This window comes from Pipistrellus kuhlii, unplaced genomic scaffold (assembly GCF_014108245.1).
Source record: "Pipistrellus kuhlii isolate mPipKuh1 unplaced genomic scaffold, mPipKuh1.p scaffold_m20_p_15, whole genome shotgun sequence".
In the NCBI taxonomy this organism is placed as follows: domain Eukaryota; kingdom Metazoa; phylum Chordata; class Mammalia; order Chiroptera; family Vespertilionidae; genus Pipistrellus; species Pipistrellus kuhlii.
Window position 1 is genome coordinate 21,135,073 of NW_023425460.1, and position 23,516 is coordinate 21,158,588.

At 33.4% G+C, this 23,516-nt stretch overlaps 1 protein-coding gene across 2 annotated transcripts in view; it reads left to right on the forward strand.

Moving 5' to 3' along the window:
• Positions 1-23,516, forward strand: part of PCDH15 (protocadherin related 15) — a 613,865-nt gene that overhangs the window by 350,851 nt on the left and 239,498 nt on the right. For both annotated transcript variants that reach the window (XM_045581870.1, XM_045581869.1), the window contains exons 11-13: positions 2,025-2,231; positions 8,569-8,703; positions 10,131-10,280. In XM_045581870.1, the coding sequence (XP_045437826.1) occupies positions 2,025-2,231; positions 8,569-8,703; positions 10,131-10,280 (492 nt within the window). The remainder of the gene's footprint in view (positions 1-2,024; positions 2,232-8,568; positions 8,704-10,130; positions 10,281-23,516) is intronic.

Genomic DNA, 23,516 nt, shown 5'->3' on the forward strand with positions numbered 1-23,516 from the left:
TGTAAAAATAAAACAAAACAAAAAACCATACTAGTATGAGCTGACTGTAAAAATATAAGCCTCTTTCATGTTATAGAACATTTTCTGCTTTCCCCTCACCATTCACACATTGTGTTTGTGTGTGTGTTTATTGAGTGAAGGGGACGAGTGATAAATTCTGTTATTTTCCATAGCAGTATTCATATATCCAGGATATGAGATAATGGCTTGTAGACTAGAAACAAAATAAAGAAATAGAGAAAAAAAAATGTCCTGTCCTGAAGGATCTGCATATGAACTGATCCTTTTTTATGGACTGATTAATTTCTTTACTGTAAAAGGGATGTTTTCTAGGCATAGACTCTATCTCTTGTCCTATTAGCTGTGTTCAAAGGCCTGTTGTATGTCACAGAGGGCACTCCCAAAAGAGCTCCCATGCACACATTAATCACAGCCACTGGATATAGAAAGAGCATATCCATATGTATGTGGTCAGGAGCAATAGGGTTATGTGTGAAGATTGAATGATTCTAGAAAAGACTACACATTATTTCGGTATGGTTGTCCTTAGTGCAGATCTCGTAAACTTTTTGTGTCGTGGACCACTTGGCAATCTGCTGCCAAGTGAAAATTTAAATGAATAAACTATATAACCTTAAAATGGAAATCTAATATATTGAAATGGAGTTATCAAAATACTACAAATCAACCTTTTTTTTGCAATGCTTTATATCACACTATTTCACAATGGATTTAATAATTACCGTAATGTCAAATTATTATATGCATAAATTTATGTTGCAAAGTATATCTTCAATATATAATGTGAAATGGTAATGTGATTTTTCTTTGTACAAAGTCACCAGTACTTTCAAACACCACTATGATTGTTACCTACCCTCTTGAGTGATGAAAAAGCTAAAATGCAATGAAAAGAAAGTGCAAAATTATCTTCTGGAGACCTTGCTCTTGGCTCTGGATTGGATTTTCAAAGCTATCTTTCTGTGCTACTTATAAACTTCTTTGACCAAAATGTCACTTAGGAAAGCACTCCAGGATTTAATATAAAGGATAAAGGATTTAACTTTTAAATTGAGTCGATTTCAAAATACAGCTATTGCAAAAATTGAGAAAACAGCAATAAAAGTTTATGAAAAATACTTTGAATCTATTTCAGTAAATTTGCATACTATTGAATTATTGCAGTGATTTCTTCTAAAGTTTGAAGGCAATTGTAATGAAATCTTCCCTAAAAAAAAACCAAAAACTTTGGATTGCTGTATAGTAATATACATTTTTTAAAAGAATAACAAAGGTTGGTATTTCCCACTCAAAACATGACTATATGGAGATTTCCTAGGAAAATTTATTTGAAATACAAATTGTCATCATTTAAAAAAAACTAAACAGAAAAAAATACAATAAAATATATTTCTAATACATAAATATTAATTTAACTTGAATAACATTTCTAGTTAAATATAATTGAAATTATACAGTTATTAAAATATTTTATTGAAGTTATCTCTGTTTCCTTTGTGATCCTTTTTAGAGCTCAAATAAGGCCTAAATATATTAATTTTATATAGAATTATGAATTATTTGGGAACTTAATCATTAGTGTGGAATGAGAAGACATGGAAGAGATAAAAATAAGTATATTTTTGAGTAATGAATCATTTTTGTCTTATACTTAAATATTTCATCAGCAATTTATTGAAATATCTTCACTTCTCAATTTTATGTCTAAGTGCATGTAAGTAGTTATCTCCTAACACTATCTTGTGAGAATCTGCAATAACTTATTGCAATGCTTATAGTTATTATTTTTTTTAAATATACACTGCTTTTGAAGACAAAAGACCAAAAAATTTGATGAAACCATTTCCTCATTTATGTTTTCTAAGTCCCTCTTATTTTTAAAGCATTTTTTCTTTCCATACTGATAGCAGTTCAAAAGCGATTCCCCATATATGATATAAAAAGTGACACTCAGAAGGACCTTATAACTTAAAATTTTTAAACCTGTTTTTATTCTTTTCCAGGCTGAGCAGGACAATGGCCATCCGCTCCCTGCCTTTGCCAGTCTGCACATAGAAATACTGGATGAAAACAATCAGAGCCCGTATTTCACGATGCCCAGTTATCAAGGCTACATCCTAGAATCTGCCCCCGTGGGATCGACTATTTCTGACAGTGTAAATTTGACCACCCCTCTAAGGATTGTGGTTCTAGACAAGGACATAGAAGATGTAAGTTAAATATAAATGTTGCTCATTTTGTTAACATGTCTTTTGTTATACTTATGTCAATGAGGAATGTTATAAAAACCTGGTTATATGAGCTATAGAATAGAGGGAAAATATAAATGAGAGTCTTATTATTGTCATGTAATTCTATATCGAAGATGAGTCAATAGGTATGTTTAATTCAGCAGCTGTTTTTTCTCAGTTTACAGATTTTCAGTATAATTCAGTAGTTTGCTAAATTATCAGGGCACACTTATCTATTCATCTGGATTAAAACAGGTTGCATAATTGCTGTTAGGGAAAAATAATGGCATTATGCAATGAGCATGAAAACATCATGCTGACATGCATATAAAAAGTACAACCAATGGACACAAAACTCTGAGGAGGGAGGGTATGTATGGAAGGGGGGCAATGTTAAACTATGTACACAGATAATAATTTAATTTTAAAAAATGTAAAAATAAAAAACATCATGCTGGCAGCCCCTTAAAGCTTGGGCTAACCTTTCCAATTGGGCACTATACACTGCACTTGTAATGGTTTGGTTAGATGGTAGAAGTTCATAATGAAGAATTCCTTTAAAATTCCACCAAACACACAACATCACTTTTTTCGCATGCAAGTCAGGTTTTGGCGTGGGCTGCAGAGCCTCATTTTTGTCCAACTATGGAGGCCACCTTTTCAGATTAACATACAGCACCCATTCTTCATCTCCGGTAACAATTTGCTCTAAAAACGGCAAACGGTTTTGACAAGAGAGGAGCAAACTGCAAATTGTGACTCTTTGATTACGGTTGTTGTCGGTCAACTCATGAGGAACCCATTTTCCAAACTTTTGGACTTTGCCAAGTGCACGCAATTGATTGGAAATTGTTTTTTGTGAACAATTTAAAGTTGTCGCAAGCTCTTGTTGGGTAATTTGAGGATTTTGCACCAAAAGAGCTTGAAGAGCTTCTTGATCAAAATTGGACACACGGCCTCGGCCACTCTTGTCATCTAACGAAAAATTTCCCTCGCGAAATTTCTCAAACCAACGCTGGCATTTTCTGGCGCTAACTGCATCTTGACCAAGAGCACTACATATGTTTTTTGCAGCCTCACTTGCTTTTCTTCCTAATTGGAACTCGTAAAGCATGCAGTGCCAAATATGCTCTTCATCCGCCATCTTCTTAGCCCTAGTTTTGCAACAAAAACCAAACCAAACACAAACTTTTTCAAGCAAAACTTGTTAATTGAACTTCACACATTCTGTAGATACCACGTGTTTGAAGGTTATGTCAATACAAGTCAACACCAAGCAAGATTTTAAACGAATGTTAAAAAACGACATTAATTATTACTAGACCCAATATCCTATATAGTTTCTTTATATTTATAATTCAAATAAGCTTATAAGATGAGTATATCTAACATTTACATCAAAATTTCTAATTATATAGGATTGTTTCACAATATGGCCCATTTCTTGGTTGGGCAACTAATTCTTAGAAAGCTCTTTATTTAGAGTTAAAACCCATCTCTTTGTAACTCATCCATTATCCATTATCTCTTCCATTTGTCAGCACACAGAATAAATCCACAAAATGGCCATTAATGTGTTTGAAGACGTATGCCCTTCCGAATCATTTCTTTTTCCAGGTCAAACAGTCTCTAAATCTTAAAATAAAATACAGTCAGTATGAGATTAAAGGTATCAATTAACAAAATGAAACTTCAAGGCGTTTGTCACTCATAGGCAAGAATTTATCTATGGTAAAATCTTGCTGATTTTAAGTCAGAATTAGTAAAATTAATCAAAATAGGGATAAAGTTTAAGGATATAGACAGAGACAGTTCACCTCTTAGAGGTGTCAGCATTGGAAATGGAGAGTAAGCATCAGGTATGAAAAGTCCTCACAGCAGGAGTTGGCTCTCCTAAATTATTCAAGAGCAGCCATGCCTAAAGGCAAATGCCAAGCACAGACTTGGATTTATTTGTCCAAAAATTAAGTGGTGCTCCTTTCTTCAAATGTGTGGAAAGACACAGTTTTAAGAAATAGTAACAGAGATTGATAAATTGAGTTATTCACTGCATATATTTTGAGTCAGAAGGGTCACCAGGAAAATGAAAAAAAAGTGAACAAAATGTTTTTTACTAATACTTCTTTTCTACAGTTATTAGACATATAAACATGAACAGATCTAAAAATCATAATTAAATATTTTAAGTACTCTTGACACTTTTAAAATAGTCTAGAATATAGGTATAACGGTAATGCACAAGATTTTTAAGTCATGTCTGAGACCACCAAGTTTCCAGTGGCAGAACTATTGAAAGTTGATTATTTAATTTTGGTTATAAAAAAAAAAAATAACAGGGAATAGTAATAAAAAGAGGTTACCCTTGTAGATTCATTTATAATTCCATGTCAATTCACCTCCCTATTTATAGTGTTATTTCAAAATAAATGTATCTTTGAAATCTAATACACCACAGTGTTAAAGATATAATGTACTTATATGTTTTAAAAATATTACTGTTATCATGTATGTTATATTGTGGGGGTTTTCCAGAACTAAGGAATAAAATATTCCTTGGAAAAACTTGTTATTTAAATGTACTAACTAGAAAAGGTGATTTATTTGTTTTTTTGTTTTATTAGTATACCCCTATATGCCATACCTCTGTTTGTGGTCATTTATATTTACATTTTCTATTTCATATTTAATTTGCACATAGGTTCCACCTGGTGGAGTTCCTGTAGGTACTAGGTGTTGATTTTGTGTTTGTTCTTTTGTTAATTGCTGTGGTTTGATTCTTGTTCTTTTTCTGCTCAGTTAAAACAAGTAGGCAACTACTTGTTATCACCTACAAAAATGTCTATAACTGTTTTAAATATACATGCATATAGGTTTAAATTAAGTATGTTTACATTATATTATACTTATGGTACTAGGAAATTGTATAGAATCCAAATTACAAGTGACTTAAAGATTGTTTAATTATTAAATGATCTTTTAGTCCATGACAAACCTTGATAATTCATCACTACATTCTTTCTGAAATGTTGCAAAAGTTGCTGTCAAACCCCTTTCAGCAAGGAACTTCAGAAAATTACTACCAACTGGTTCGAATTGGCAGTTAAGATAAAATTGTTGTCATTTTGCTTTGTAACTTATGTGTCTATATAAGTATGCATGTGTATATACATATATATGTTTCTGTGTTGCATGTGCATATATATGAGGATGCATATGATCTTGTGTGTGTATGGGATATATTTTGGTGCCCATTGATTTCAAATGCCATGGTCTTTCCATATTTGAACATATGTCTTCTACTCTATATGGCTAAATTTAAAATTTTCTACACTCATATCTTTGTTTATAATTCCAATGTAGATATGTTTACTTTTTTATTTATATTTTTTGGCTGTGAGGTAATATGACATTTTTTATCCTCCAGAAAATAATACACAAATGACTGAAGTAATATGTCATACTTTTAGTGTATATTGAATGTATACTTTTAGAGTAAAATAGTATTATCTTATGTCACGGGGAAGAAGAACATTTATTAGCCTTCTGTGCACATACTGAGTTAGAAAAATTAATATTTATTTTAAATAAGTTAATAGACACAGGACTGCATAAAATTCACTAGCCCCATCAGAATATTAAGCCAGAGCATTATCTGTGGATTTACACTCATAGCATGTGGATTTACACTTAAACTAGCATTACCTTTACAAATAAATCTAAAATATTAAATTTGAGTGATAATTGGATGAACATTTCCCAATCTGCCTTCTTCTTAAGTTTTGTACTTAAAGAAATACAGAGATACTAACCAATGCCATCTATGTACGCAATATATAGATACAAAAAAGTTACTATTTTAAATATTTATAAAAATCAAAAGCTATATTTTAATCAGAGATGAACTATGCAGAATAGATTATTATAAACTAAATATACCTTGTACAATACTTCTCTACATAAAACGAGTAAGCTGCAGTTCTGGGAGATGCTATTTTAGTCTCAAGCTAGTTATTATAAAATGATCCAAGAAATGGAGACAATTAAATTATCAAAGTCTTTAACGTTTCTGGTTATCAATTATGAGAGAATCTGTTTATGAAGTACTGTTGTTTATTTCATCTTCAAATGGGAAGCATTTGACAAAGAAACGCTGTGGCTTTCATAAAATCAGTGCAATGTGTGGTCTTATTTTCACACACCATGTTGCACTAGTCTTATACATATACAGTGGTTCACAACTCAATACTCATTGCAGTATTGCCTTAGCATAATATCTCATTTAAAAATGCTTAAAATACAGGGTCAGTATTTGCATTAATGTATCTAACAAATTTACTAACAAAAGCTACAGTGGATGGATGAAAACTCATTGAGAAAGGATTAGTCATAAAGGAGAGAGTGACTGAGGATTTTAAAAAGGGAAAGGAATGAATATTTGGTAAGCAAGTCATATAGTAATACATGCTCTGTCCTCACTGAGTTCATGGGCACAATTGTTTTTACGTGCAGAGACAGAAAAAAAAACAAAAACAAAGCACACACTGTTAATTTGAAAACCTTGTAATTACATAAAATTAAAAATAAACTAAGAATAAGCACTAAAGAATATGACACTCATACTTATTTAATTTCTATTAATTGAAACTGCATGCTAATAGTTTTGATTTTTAAAATATAATTTAATGTTATGATTGATTAAAGTATAACACAATAAGAATCCTCAAAATATAATTCAAATATGTTTATTTGTAAATAAATTGTAATTTCATTGTCTAAATAAAATTTTGTTAGCTGACATATTTGATTAATTAAAATACCCCACTTTCAGTCCATGCTGTGCTATTTGAGTCGTGACATTGAAATAAAAACAAGGAAGTGCTTATGTGAAAGTATCAGTGTAAATTTTCTTGACTTTTTACATCTCTTAACAACTTATTATTTTATAACTAGACCAATGGAAATTTTCTGTAGTATTAATTTATTTTATTCTAGAATAAATGTAGCATCCAGACCCTATATCAAAATCATTAACAAAGAAGCTACCATGATATATCTAAATAGCAGCTTGTTATGAGATATTATCAATATACAGTTTGTATCAGATTCAAATAAAACCATTCATTTCTAAGTTATTTGAAATAAATACATATTAAATTTAAGATATATAAAATATATTGTGGATTAAATTATGCACACTTTTTTAATGTGCATTGTGCATTTCAACTACTCATTTCTACATAGAATTTTTTTAATGTGAGTCCTATTTTTTTTAAATTAACATGTATTTAATGATTCCAAGCTCTCTACTGTGCCCTCAGCCCTTGATACCAGATTTAGAAAAGCAATCTATGATATTAAATTAGATTTCACATTATACTATGCATAAAATTTTAAAAGTTGCCATACTCTTACCTTCCTGCATCATCCTTTTTTGCTGTTTTTATAGCCTTCTTGATAAGCCCACTCTCACAGTAGTCCCCTTGCACCTGCCCACCTGCCCTCCTGTTCCACTATGCAGACACCAATCCCAACCTCCTACTCCACATCTCTGTTCTTGCTCTGCACTGCAGACCTTGATTCCTTGCATATCTGGGATGGCAATCAGATTGTGAAGGATTTCCAGTTCTTACTGGTAGTTAATGATCTTCCTTTTGAACTTTTGCAATCACTTACTCTTTATGTAGTTATTTTTTCCTAGACTTTTTTTTATCAGACACATGCTGTAAATCCATACATTTTCAATTTAATCATCTGGAATATGTTAATTACAATAGGCATGTTTCCCCTCGGAGAATAATTGAAGCATTAAATAGAACAAGTATGTTATTTATAGATAATAAATTATACATAACTATATAATAATTTTATTTTACATTAAATACAGGAACAGTATAATAATATGCATATGTGCATATGTACAGCTAAAACACTGCTCCATTTTCCTTTTTTTGCATTTCTTTGTTTTTTTGTTTTTGTTTTTGTTTTTTTAGCCCAGTGAAGTTCTGGAAATTATTAACATTAAGTAAGCAAAAGACTATATTTAATTGGATTGTTCTCTACTTTATCCTCCTTTTTACATTTTTTCTTTTTATTCACATTAATTTTACTAGTACTTATTACTTTGTTTTCTACAAAATCATCATTTGGACTTTTTTGGCTTAATGATGAGTAGATATTCAGTTAAATCTCTTTTTTCTTTAGAAATCCTCAAAAAGGTTATGCTTATTTTGTAATAAACTTGAAAAATTATATTCCAGGTAATCATAGCTGTATCAATTGGTCAATAATTTAAATATCGGCCTTTTTTTCCCCAAAGACGAAAGATCCAGAGGTTCACCTTTTCCTGAATGACTACACCTCAGTGTTCACCATCACACCAAGTGGCATCACCCGCTTCCTCACCTTACTGCAGCCAGTGGACAGGGAAGAACAGGACACCTACATCTTTTCGGTAAAGAGACTATTGTATAGATGCATATGTAACAGAACGCAATGTCTGTGTAAAGCTGAAAAGTCCATTACCTGAGAGAAAAATCTAGAATGTCTTTAAGTAATGCAATAGGGGATATCATACTTCACATGAACATTTCTTTCAGTTTATAAGTTTATTTAGCTTAGATGACCATGCTTTCCAAATATTTTTAATTTTTTAGATGAAAAAAAAATATATGGGCATTTCCTTCATCATACTCTCAGGATTGACTTCAATTGAGATATAATAAACCAGAATCCAGTAAGGAATTCTTCCCTAAACTTTATTGTATGGCTGTTATTTTTTGCTCTTGCATGTTTAATTTTGCCATAGGGGTAGGCCTGTGGATCTCAACTGGAGATAATCCTTGCACCTCCCTCCCCATCGCACTGCCTCCTTTTCTTCCGGGAACATTTAGACATGTCTGGAGACATTTCTGGTTGTCACTATTGTGAATGGGTGTTGTTGACATCTGGTGGGTAAGAAAGAATGCTGCCATTTCTTATAGTGATCTTACAAGTCACATGACAGCATCTCCAACCCCCCAATAAAGAATTATATGACTCAAAATAACAGTTCCACTGAGATGGAGAAATCGTAGGTTAGGTTAATCAAGAAAAGGAAAGCTTATTAAAGCTGTGCATCCAAATTTTTGAACTAGATTTTGTTTAGCTGCCAGAGGAGAATGATCTGATAGAAAAGTACTGGTTTGGGGACTTTTAGAGTTCTTTCTGGAGAAGTGGATACAGCAGAAGAACTTAAACTAGAGCTTCCAGAAAACCCAAACTAACAGTTAAAACTTTGATACAGAGTGGATTTCAGAAGTCATTCAGAACAAGGACCACAGTGTTGAAGCACTTTTTTTTTTTATCACACCTTCTTAAAGTGTTAATTATGTAATTAAGATATTACTATTAACTAATGTCAGTGTGCCTTCAAAAGCTGCCATTTTATGAAGAGATTCTGCAAATCTAAGGCACCTACTTTCTTGACTTATAATCAGCATTTTAGCTTTAAAAGAAACTATTGAATTGTATAAAAAATATGTAAAAATGGAGAATATTTCCTGATCAATTTCATAAAAATTAAATAGTAGTTAACTTCTACGAATCAGCCACGTTATTAGCCCACTTCAAGCCTCTACAGCATTTTACATATTGGCTTATTTAAAAGGAGTTTGGCATTGAATACATTGAAATTAAAACAGAATCTTCTATAATTGCTTCTGAGCACATTAAGATGTTTTAATTATATGTACTATTATAGCTTTAGTTCTTTTATTGACAAAACATATTAGTGTCCTTTTAAACGTGTAAATTACATATAGAACACTTTATAAGAATGAATTCTGAACTGGTTATGCTTGCCCGACATCTCTATTAATTGTATTTTTTTCTAACCCAAAGATGACGGCCTTTGATGGTGTGCAAGAAAGCCAGCCAGTTGTTGTCAATATTCGGGTGCTGGATGCAAATGATAACACTCCAACCTTCCCCGAAGTATCCTATAATGTCTACGTTTATACAGACATGAGCCCTGGGGATAGTGTCATACAGGTAACTACCCATATAATTTGAAGATATATGTCAAGTAGTTATGTTCATGGGCATATTAACCAACATAACCCAATAAATTCACTCAAGAAGGGTTATTTGAATATGCCAAAGAGATGCCACACTGTGCTGCTTTTTCAGAAAAGGTGAAAGTTCTTGACTTAGTAAGGAAAGAAAAAAAAAATTCACTGTCAGATAGCTTGAAGTCTAGGTAGAAATGAATCTTCTAGCTGTGAGCTTGTGAAGAAAGAAAAAGAAATCCTCACTAGTTTTATTGCCACACCTCAAACTTCAAAAGTTATGGACCCAGGGTGTGATAAGTACTTAGTGAGGATGAAAAAAAGCATAAAATTGTAGCTGGTAGACATGAAAAGAAAACATTTTTTTTCCGATTAATGGCAACATGCTGAGCCAGAAAGCCTTGAGCCTACCCAAGGACTTCAGCAAGAAATGATACATTTCCTGCCAGGAAGTGATGGTTACATAGAATGACTTTGGACTGAAAACAATATAAAACTTACTGGGAGGCTGTGTCTGGAGATGAAGAAGCTGCTGCCACCTTTCCAGTAGAGTTGAGGAAGTTGATTAGAGTTTCATATTCTCTGAAGTTTCAGGCATCTGCTGGGGTTCTTAAAACATTCATTACAGATAAAGGGGGGCTACTGTATTTCTAATCATTAATTGACTCATAGAAATACATTTCTCTTTATTGAGGCATGCCCTCACAGGAAGTAAAATTGTAGTTTACACAGATAAAGAAAGGACAGTTATTGTCATGTTCTTAATTTAATTAGACCTAATTTTCATGCTTCCTATATAATAAAACCCTAATATGCAAATTGACCAAACTGTGGAACAAAAGGCAGAACTACCAGTCACTATGACACATACCACCAGGGGGCAGATGCTTAATGCAGGAGCTGCTGCACCCACGCGCCCCTCCCTCCCCCGCACAGGGGGAGCACCAATCAGCCAGAAGCCAGGCTCATGGTTGGTGGATGCAGTGGCAGTAGCAGGAGCCTCTCCCGCCTCTGCTGCAGGCTGGTGGTAAGGAGTACAGGGTCCCAGATTAAGGAGAGCCCCAGACTGCAAGAAGAATGTCTGACTGCTGGCTTAGGACTGATCCCCTGTTTCAGGCTTAGGAAATTGGACCTAAGCCAGCAAGTGGACATCACCTGAGGAGTCCTGGACTGCGAGAGGGTTCAGGCCTGGCTCAGGGACCTCTGTCTCCAGTAAATGAATTTTGGGCCACTCGTCTCTGTAATAACATAGTTAGAAATAAAAGTAAGTTTACTCAGATAAACTGCCAGTGGGGAACTGGATAAGAAAATAATAGCAATTATGTGGTAGAAATGTATCAGAAAAAAGTTTGCTTTAGTGAATCAAAAGCTTATTTCTGGCATTTGCAGTCTACAAAAGTTAATTTCCCTTTTGTATTACATTATAAAACATTCTTGCCTTAAAAGATGACTTTATATATTTTCCTGAAGTGTACAGATTATGAAGACAGATTGTTGTTTGTGTTAATATACTTCTGATTTTTTTAAAATTTCATGTCAAGAAATGAAGATTTATAATTAGTATTGTAATGCTATTTCTGATACATTGTAAACAAGTGACATAGTCATAAAAACAAGTTTTCTCATTGAGAGAGAAAGAAAACATAAAACAAACTAAAATGATGCAGAACTGTTATGTGCAAATGCCTTTTAAAGAGTCACAAACTTGGCTCCTGGGCGCCCCCTACTCCTAACCCATCATCAACTCTGCCTTTCCCCATTAACCCAATAGAAGATCATTTAGTTTACTAGTTGGTTAGTAATATGATGTCAAAAAAGTAAAACTTAGAAATAAAGGTAACAGAATTCTCTAGCAAAGAGAGTCTTGGATAACAGGTTTTAAGTATTATAATCAGGTCATTTTTAATCTACCATTTTCAATGTAGACACGAGACTCTCTTGGCCTGATATAAGTAAATAACTATTTGAATCTGCTATTTTCTTATTATGTAGCTCTCCTGGTCTACAAGAAGTGGACAGGAAGTAGCTAGGTGCTTGTTAAATGTTCTCACTTATAAATTGGTCTTCTAACTTTATATCTCTTATACTTGGTTATTGTAAAGAGAAACAGTGTTTCTGACATATATGGCTTATAAACAACGCTTAGAGGAACACTGCCCTAAAACCAGTTCTTTCATAACTGGAAATGAAGTATAATCAGATTATTAGCACATCTTGTATGCAGGAGAAAATCATTGCTATGTTTGGGAATGATTTTTTTCCAGTTTATGCAAAATATCTTATGCTGAATAAAATACCATTTTGTAGTCCATCAGTGAAATCTTACAGGTTGACACCAATGGGCATCATGCTTTATTGTCTTAAGGTCTCATTTCACACATTGCTAGTTTTTTTAAAAAACCAAATGCTCAAAAAATATTTTTTAAAAGCTTTATACTACTTAATATCTGCATTTTGATATACAATTCTTAAATTTGAAAGATGTCGATTTTAATATAGCAGTAATTAACTATCCAGTCCCTACTCTGTAGAATACCAATAGTCAACAATCCAGTCCAAACTCCATAGATGCTATTCCTAAACTTTTCTTAAATCAGTGGTTCTTAAACTTAATTGAAGACTAGAATTCTTCCTGAGGAACTTTTAGAAATATTGATCTGAGCATTCATAGTAGAGTCATTTGGGGAGATTGTATTTACTAAAACAAAGCAGCTCTAATATGTAGCCAGTTTTGAGAAAAACTGACATAACCTGAGAAAATTAGAATGATTAATTCATTAAGATGGAGTCCTAGATGGAGTTATCACCCTACTCCTTTTCATTCTTCTACTCTTCAATTTTTATTTTCTTCTCTCACACTTCAGACTCCTATCCACTGCTTTAAAGTACATATCTTCTCCTCACCTTCACCCCATACTCCACTAATTATTCCATCTCTTTCCTTTTTTCCCCCCCACTACAATAAGTTTTTGTCTATTAATTCTTTCCCCTTTGGCCTATAAACATCCTGAAATCTTCCCAGGACCTGGTCAAAGCACTCCTCTCAGATAAAACTTCTTGCTGCTATTCTACTGTGATAATCCACTATGCTGTTTTCAGGCTCTTGGACTGATTGACCCATTTATAAAAATGTATTAATTTATAATAAGGAGCTATTGTTATTTACTAATTTATATAAGGAGCTTATATATATATATATATATATATATATATATATATATATATATTTATATAATATATATATATATATATTATATATATATATATATATAATAGCTCCTTCACTAATATCATACCACTAATATAACATCTAACCTAATAATAGAGTAATATGCAAATTAACCATCAACCTGCTACACAAAACCACACCAACCAGCCAATCAGGGTGAGTATGCAAATTAACCCAACCAAGATGGTGGTTAATTTGCATGTCAAGACAGCATAGAAAGAAGCCAAGCTTGCAGAAGGAAGTGAAGCTGCATAGAAACAAGCTGGGTGGAGGAGAAGGGAGGAAAGCAGGCAGGGCTGGGGGAGAAGGGAGGAAAGCAGGTGGGGCAGAGACCTCAGCAGGAAATCCTATTGCAGGAATCTTCCTGCAAGAGGCCACTAGTATAAAATAATAGATCTAATTAAGTCTATCTCTAATAGTTAAACACACAAGCATTCCCCAGTCCCTTACCTATGTAAAACTCAACTTTCCTTCTATGGAAACCTTTCTGGTGACTGAGGGACTGTGTTGCTGGCTCTTTGTTCAGTTCTCACTCTTTAAATATTAACATTCTTCAAAAATAAATATGGAGTTCCTCTTTATTTTATCCATTCCAAAATTTTTAATCATCACCTCTATGTATTCTTGTATCTCCCAAAGTTGAATGCCCTGTGATGATCTAAGTGTCAATTTCTTTTGCAATTGAATTACACTACCTGTTGGGCATGGCAGTGTGGATTTTTGACAGGTGCTTCAAACTGTATATATTCCAAGATAAATTAATGATTCCATTCATTATCTGTCTTCTAACACAGAAACACACAGATGCAGACATACACAGAGACTCCAATATACATGTCCTATTTTCTTTGAAGGCAAATTATTATGAAGGGCCCAATTAATCTTAGGCTGCACAGGCTTTAGGCTTGCAACCTCAGAATCATGTTTCTTCTTTTCCTCCTTCATCTGCACACATCCAGCTGATAGTGCAGTTTCTGAAACTGATATTTCAAAATGTATCTGTCATTTCCTTTACTATTCCTTGCACTGCTATAAATTAGGCTACTACAGTAGACTGACAACATTATTTCACTGCTACAAATGATTATACTGAAACGTGAGTGAAAACAGCTCCGCATTTTTCTGGAAAACCTAACCAATAAAATATACCCATAGCAATGCATGAAGTTAAGACTATCTGGGTGATAGTTCAAATATGAGTGTCTCACCTCCTGCTATTGATACATACCTCTAGTCAATGGTCGGCAAACTCGTAAGTCAAGAGAGCCAAATATCAACAGTACAACAATTGATATTTCTCTTGAGACCCAAATTTTTTTGACCTTAAACTTCTAACACCACTTTTTCAAAATAGACTCGCCTAGGCCGTGATATTTTGTGCAAGAGTCACACTCAAGGAGCCAAAGAGCCGCATGTGCCTCGCGAACCTCAGTTTGCTGACCATGGCTCTATGTAATTGACTTTGAGATCATATTTTTGTTTTAGCGTGGAATGTCCTTGCCATTCTTATTTATTTCCACCTCACGATCAGATGGCAAGTCTTTTTTCCTCATATACTTATTATATAAATCTACTTGATGCTCTTCCCAATGCCACTATCCTAGTGAGAGCCACTGTCAGCCTTTACTGGATCAGTGTAAAGCCCTTCTCTGGGCTTCATTTACATCTCCTCTCTCCTCCTCCTCCATTCAGCAGCCACAAGATTATTTAAAGTTTGAAAGCAAATCAATAATTCTCCTGCTTGTTCCCTTCAATGATTTTTCACTAATATAAGAATAAAGTCCATAGTGAGAAACCTGCATAACCAATCTCCTGGTTACTCTCCAATTTCATTACTTCCCATTCACCTTTCTCTTTTTAATTTTTTCTTTCTTTTGCAATTGAAATTTACATTCAGTATTATTTCATTTTTGTTTTTGATGTACAACATAGTGGATAAATAATTATATACTTTTATTAAATTAACTTTATTAGGGTGACATTGATTAATAATGTTTATAGGTTTTAGTATATGATTCTATGGTACATCATCTGTATATTGCATCATGTGCCTACCACCCAAAGTCAAGTCTTCTTTACAAAATGATCCCCTCCAGTATTTCAAGTAATCACTTGACACCATATGTAGTTTTTACAATATTATTGACTATATTCTTTATGCTGGACATCACTATTTTGTAATTATCACTACTAATTTGTTCCCCAATCACTTTATAATGCTCCTACCCTAACTAGAGATCTCCTACTCATGTGCTTTTCATCACTGCATCTCAATTTAAATGCCACTTCCTCAAAGAAGCCTTCTATAACTCCTTTGTTGAGATTTGCTCTTTATTATCCCAAAGAATCCTCATTTAAAATGTATAATTTTAATGAACTTTGTCAGTTTCTCTCCTTAGTTTTTCCTTTTTCACTATTATTGTGTACTTAACCCCTTGCATTGCAACTTAATAAATGTTTGTTTAATTAATGAATAGATGAGGAAATGATAGATGTATGTTAAGGAAGTGTTAATGTAATTTCTGTATGAATGTTGGGAAATAACCTATATATCAAGTTATATCTCTCAAAAATCTAAAGAGATATGGTTTATAGATTTAGCTTTCCCATTAGATAAACTTAGGAATAATATTAATGATATTAATGTAGTAATCACAAACATCTGCATTTTTAATATGTATAAGTAAAAAAATAATTTTCACATCTGGCTTTTATATTATTTTTCAGTCATCATCCCCTTTCTCTGATATATTTAGAAGCACAGCTTTTCAGAGAACATGCATTTGTAAATGCAGTTAAATTATTTTATATTTATATAGCATGTTTCTGAGTTATAGTAAAAACTATTCATGGTAAAATTTTAATAATTAATGCCTGCACTTGTTATGAAGCTTTGATTTGATGGTATGTGGTTTTTAAAATCATATAAGTTGTGCATTTTTAATGTCCAAAATTACTTTCTCATTATTATACTCATAGATAGTACTGACTTACTGGAAACTGACTTGAAATTTGATAATACATTAGAATATACAAAATATACAGTATATTTTATATGTTTTTCCTTCATTGTATATCAACAAAGTATTTTAGATTTTGTCAGCTGTTTCAAAAAGTGTTCTCTTTTCTTCTTTTTTATAGTAAAGTATGTTCAATGTCAAAGCATAGTCATCTCTATAAAAATACTTACATAATGAAATGTTTCAAATACAGGTTATCTTAGAAGAAATCAGTATACTAAATAGGGCAGTAGGGAATTCTTTAAAACCTAGTAAAATTCTTTATTAAATTTGGCAAAGGACTCAAAAACATTTGGCAAATCCTAATACATATTAATATATCAGGTCCATATATACAGGGTATCACAAAAATTTTTATTTACACTATGAATAATTATTACTTCCAATGGATGAAATCTGAAAAGAAAGAAACATCAACTGAACTATCAGAAACAAAAAGTGTGTATACATTTTTAGGGGACACACATTTATACACACACACACATTTTTTTCTTTTTTCTTAGATAAATTATAATTTAATGTATAGATTTTAATATGCTTCATACTAAACTAGATGATCAGAAAAATACAGAGGATGAGTAAAACATAGTCAAAATTCTTAGAGTTTCATATATTTTTGTAAGAGATAAGTATTTTTCACAGTGAAATAATCAGAAAATAACACAACCATTGTTGAATTGTTAAATTAGATTTAAAAAAATACTAAAATATTATAATAGTTCATTAGAACTGAGTCAGGAGGAATATGTGTTAGAACCAGTATTTTGGGGAAGGTTTCATTGTTGATTACAACCTAATGAATCTGTATGGATGTTTTAGACAGGCAAGAGAAGGTTATATGATGTTGCTGGATGAAATGATGTCATGGAATCAGAGGCATGATAATTCTTTATCTGTAAAAGCTAAGTCTTTACAGAATGACAGGCTTTTCTGTCCTATGTCATTTTTTATTCTCCTCTACTAGGACATCTGTTTCAGATGTGTCTCCTCTTCTAGGATACAAGCTGTTGGACAGAAATTATTCTCTCTATTTTCTGCATTTTTCAGAGCCCAGTGTCTAGCACAAATTAAGGTCTGAATTATGTATCATCTTATGTATAAAATAATTAAAGAAGAAATATCCTGCATAGCAGAATAACTTAAACTTGGCATTGTATTCAACTGAAGTAATTCCGACTAGATCCTTAAATCGATGTGTTAAAGCCTTTGATATGGGAATTGATGGAAGCCCACTTTGAGAAAATCTTTGTTTGAGGTAATGAGGGTAGACATTGAGAAGGAGCAAATGCAATAGCATTAAAGCAATTAAGGTTCCAGTTTCCAGTGTCAGAGTTTGAGTAATGAGATTCAATGAACCTCTACAAAAGGATCATGAAGTTGCCGCAAAAAAAGAAACAAACACTTCAAATTCTCAAGCACTATAAGGAAATACTTTAAAAAGTCTTGTTGTTAATGTTTTATTCTTTGACTTTTCATAAGGAAGTGGAACTCCTAGATAAAAGAAATCCATCTCCAGTAAAAACAAAAAAATTTATTGTGCCATTAAAAAAAAAAAAATGATGACGGTAGTGTTAACAGTGTTAATAGCATTTTCTGGAATATACACAATTTACCAACCACTTATTCTACTGAGGTGTTCACCATCTTAGATTAATGTAGGATATGTTGAATGGAAGGGGGTAGCCATTAGCCTTATTTGGTTTTTATCTTCGAAGGATTACAGACTTACATTAAACCTACAGAAAGCATACATTTGGAGATGACTAAATTATTTATTGCCCTATTTGCCTAGCCAGCAATAGTGGTCTTGGGTTCAGTCTCTAGATATAACTTCTTAATCATTGGCACTCATTGCTCCCTTGCTAGATATTTTTGAGGCATTTCCTTCAAAGTTTTGCTATAGCAACTTCTATAATATCTAGTACAAAATAGTGAACTTAAAGCACTGGTAATGATCAGAATATCTTTTATATGGTAAGGAGTTGAAATTTCCTCTGCAAAGTACAGTAACAGCCATATATTTTCCTAAGTTGTCTGATGATTCTTTAATATTTGAAGAATTAATTCATTCCTTCACTCTCTTATATGTATTGATAGGGACATTCAACTGTGTAAGTTTTCCAAATGAGATGCTTCTTCTGGCAAATCTGTCTCTATAGCTATTACCTAGTTTGTGAGTTTTAGGTTGTTTTCCCAAATACTCTTTCTGTCCTAGGGATCAGTGCCTACTTGTTTCATTTTTATTTAACTGTAAAAGTGAGTCCAAAATTATTTTTCTATATCAAAGAGATGAGACAGAGATATTAAATGTTTAGCACAACACACTTCTATTAATATCACTGTGTCATTTTTTAACTTTCCCAAGAAAGACAGATTTTTCTCACATATAATGCATCTCTACTAGCAGAGTAGACATTAGGGACTCGGGGTTTGGTCTGGCATTATAACAGTATTGATTAGTCATTGTTTTTCTTTAATAAATTATGAATGCAAGTCTCTTATCAAATACATGATTTGTAGGTATTTTTTCACAGGGTATGTATTTTGTTTCTCATATTCCTAGTAGTGTTTTTTTGTTTTTTTTTTGTTTTTTTTTTTGAAGACCATAAGCTTTTAATTTTGAGAAAGTTTAATTTATTATTTTTTTTCTTTTCATATATTACTAGAGACCTGGTGCACTAAATTCATGCATGATATTCATGTCTGGGACCCCTATGGGGGATGTCCATCTGCTGAGGGGAGTGAGCCTAAGCTGGCAGGTGGATATCCCCAGAGGGGTCCTTAGTGCTGCTGCCACTGCCACTGTACTCTCTAGCTGTGAGCCCATCTTCTGGCTGAGCAGTGCTCCCCCTGAGGGAGAACACTGACCACCAGGGGGCCACTCCTGCATTGAGTGTCTGCCCCTGGTGGTCAGTGCACGTCATAGCAACCAGTTGTTCTGCCTTCAGTAGATTTGCATATTAGCCTTCTATTGTATAGGATTATACTTTCGTTGTTATATCTAAAACTTTTGTAACCTATGTTCTGCACCTGATAGAATTTTGATAGTGGTTACATTGAATTTACAAATCAAATAGTGGAGAATTTACAACTTAAAATATTTAGCCCATCCATGAATATGGACCCTTTCCACATATGGTAGGTCCTCAGGTTATGTCGGAGATCCATTCCTAGGCACAATGTAACAAGATTTTCACTATAGGTTGGAATCCACCTATATAAGCACCTATGTCACTCACATGGAGCACATACACAGCAGTAATGAAGTGAAATAGTAAAAAAAAAAAAAAAATGTAAAAGATAACAATTCCTGACCTTTACATGTGGTAAATAAATAATAAAAAAAACACATAAAGCACATATGTACATATGTCAAAATGACGGAACTTTTTTTTTTTTTATAAATAAATGTGAGATGGCGAAGTGACCACAAATCGATGTACATTGAGTCCAACATAACCAGATGACTGACTGTATTCTTAAATTTCTTTAAAAATTTTTGTAGATTTTTCAATTGTTTTCATTAAATTTATTCATAGTTTATAATTTTTGATGCTGCTGTGAATGGGATTGTTTTCATTTTTGGATTGTTCATTTTTAATACTAGTATATGAAAAGACAATAAATAAACTTGTTGAAAAATGTTTTCATTTACTGACATTTTCTTAGATACAATAGATTTTGTTTAGCCTTGTTATTTGTGTGTTAGTTCTCGTACATTCTTGTAGATTCCTTAGTATTTTCTTTTTCCTGTCACCATTTATCGCCTCTATGCCCTCTTTCACCTCTCCTGCAATAACCACCTTAGTATTTTTCACATAGATGATTATTTCTCCCGCAAGAATAGTTTTACATCTGCTTTTCCAATCTGATGGCTTTTGTTGTTGTTTCTTTATGTGTATTATTGCACTGACTAGAACATCAAACACAAGGTTGAAGAGTAGTGGTGAGATCATCCTTTTCTTATTCCTGAACTGAGGGAAAATCATTCAGTCTCTCATAATACATATAATGCTAGCTATATATTTTATTGTAGATGCTTTGTATCAGGTTGAAGATATTCCCTTGTATTGCTAGTTCATGGAGAATTTTTTTTTCCATAAATGGATATTTTGTTTTATCAATTGCTTTATCTGTATTTTTTTTAGATTATTATATGCAATCTGAAAATCCTCCTACCCTTGATGTCACCTATTAAGTAATTTTTTATCCACAGACCTCCTAACCCTGCTCTTGACTATCAATCCTGTGTTAACTAAATTTGGAGTTGAGTTGAATCTGATCTCTCTCCCTGTCCTATTGTAATAGTCTTGACATCTGTTGCAAAGGCCCTGAATAAAGTCTTCCCTACCATTTTTTAAATATGTTTTTGTTAATTTTTAGAGACAGAGGAAAAGAGAGAGAGACATCATCTATCAGCTGCTTCCTGCATGCCCCCTCAGGTTATGTGACCTGACTGGGAATCGAACTGGTGATCTCTTGGTTCCTGGGTCGACACTCAACTGCTGAACCACACCAGCCAGGCTTCTTTACCATTTTTACAAATATCAGAATAGTTATTTATCTAACAATTTAGATTTCTTTATATTTTAATTACCATGGTTTTCTTGGTGTTTTTTGTTTGTTTGTTTGTTTGTTTGTTTTTGGATCTCATAGTACTTGGGATTTTGAATGTTGACCTTGAGGATTTTTTTTTTAATTACATGTCGGAAGTATATTTGCTGAATCTGCTTCCCTTAAGTGTGCAGCTCCTAACGCACTGCATGATGTTTGCTTTGACTCGTACTTTTGGTGTTTAGCTGGCTCTTGGTAAGTTGTTTCTGTTTCTGCACAGCTTGATGTTGGCCAGTCACTGAGACCAAGATTTGCACAAGCACCTTAAGACCCTGAGGCATCCACCTTGGCGAGTTGGTCTGGGTTTAGTCTGGGGAGAGCACTCACTGCAGGTCCAGGCACTCTCAGGCCTCTGTCTGGCATTCACCTTTCCCCAGGCCTTTCCCTGTGTCCCCTCTGCGTGTGTGTGGTCCCAGAGAGGAACAGAATGCTTATCCCGCCCTTCTGTTGAGCTCTTATTAGCTGGTTCTTTCTGCTAAACTGGCTGATTCACTGTTTATCCCCTGGGGGATCACAACCTGTATTGGCAGAGGTGAGGTTGGTCTCCATTCATTCCCTGCTGTGCCTAGGCCACATCACATTCAGTCTGTTTTCTCTTAAGGCAAACCTGTTGCTTTCCATGGCCAGTCCTCCCCTCATAAGTAAACCTTACATGCTATCTGCACTTGAGGGTGGGATTAGGGGAGGCGTGGCAGTGCTGGGGAAGTGGGGGATAGGATGACACTCAAACATGGCTTTGACCCCTGCTTTTCAAATCTAAAGTGACAGCCATTTTCTTGAGTCATTTCTTTCAATATGTGCACTTCACTTAATCGTTATAGCCCCAAGTAGTGGGTTTTGACTGTTTTGCTTGATTTTTACTTACTTTTTGGAAAAATAATTTTCTGACCTTTTCATCCCACCAGAACAAAGGGTCCTACTTTCTAGCCACCCCTTGTTGCCATTTTTAAGGAGCAACTTCAGTCGTCTTCTAGGGAGGGCACCAGATCTATTGTGCAAAGGAGGGGACAGAGTATTGAAAATAAGGATTCCTGTGATTAAAGTGGAGGGAAGCAAATAAAATGACACTATATTGATAGGGGTAAAATATATCTTCTTTTTACTGAAATAAGTAGAATGAATATTTCCAGGCATCAATTATAGTGTGTAGTTTGTTTTTATAAAAAGAGAGAATCCCTGTGGTTTTACATCATTATCATGTAAGTGTATTCATTTTATAAGACCCAGAATTTTATGTTAGGTATCAAAAATTATAAGATAAAAGATATGTCAGTGTACTGCATTCTTGCTTTTTTTGAATTAAAATAAAGGAAATACTGTCTGAAGGAATTGGAATATCACAAATTGTTTAATGTGACAATCATTCTGGAACCTATTCCACTGGTCCTTAAGAACTGTGCTACTTATATTTTCACAAATAGACAAAACAAGGAGCAGGACAATTCTTCCTTATTAAATGCAAAATAACAAAATTAAAGATAGCAGCATGATACTTGGAAATAACTGTGAATGTCTTAAATTACAGTGTGTTCTTTTATTTCTACCAAAGCTAAAAATCAAAATAAACCAAGCCTCAGTCACTATTTGGGTTTCTGGAAATGGCAGAGAATGTCTCCTTAATGAGTATTTTTAAGCAAGTCCTCTTGACAGCACCACCTCTCACCTTTTATACTATCTAAGTGAAATCAATTCAAAGTTAAAATAGACTTCTGCTTTTAAAGTTTTAAAGTTACAGCAGTCTTCCAGAAATCCCTTACAAATAGACAATCTCCCTTAGTAATAAAAAGCACTCGATTGAAACAAATATGTAGATGATGAGGTTTCCAACATAGTTTTTATCATTAAGTATGCCCCATTTGTGTCTGTATAAATCAGAAAAACCCTTCCGTAATAGCATAAGTATCCTGTGTGTATCATAGAACCCAGTATTGCTTTGTTCTTTATTGTGTGACTGGTACTTATGCTGTTTATCAAAACTTTTTTTTCCTTCAAATTTATTTTTTTTACCCACATTAGGTAAAAAATATTTCAGTCCATTTTTTGAGAACCAGCACAGTTTTATCATGATTTTTATTATATAATAAACTAGAGGCCTGGTGCACAAAATTTGTGCACAGGTAGGGTCCCTAGGCCTGGCGAGTGATCAGGGCTGATCTGTAGGGACCATCGGGGCCTGCAGGCTGGTGGCAGCTCCTTCATTGAGCATCTGCCCCTGGTGATCAGTGTGAGTCATGGCAACTGGTCATTCCACCAGTCATTCTGCAGTTTGGTGGATTTGCATATTAGGCTTTTATTGTATAGGTTAACCATTAAAATAATTTAATTCCGTTCTCTTGTAGCCTCCTTACCTAAAATC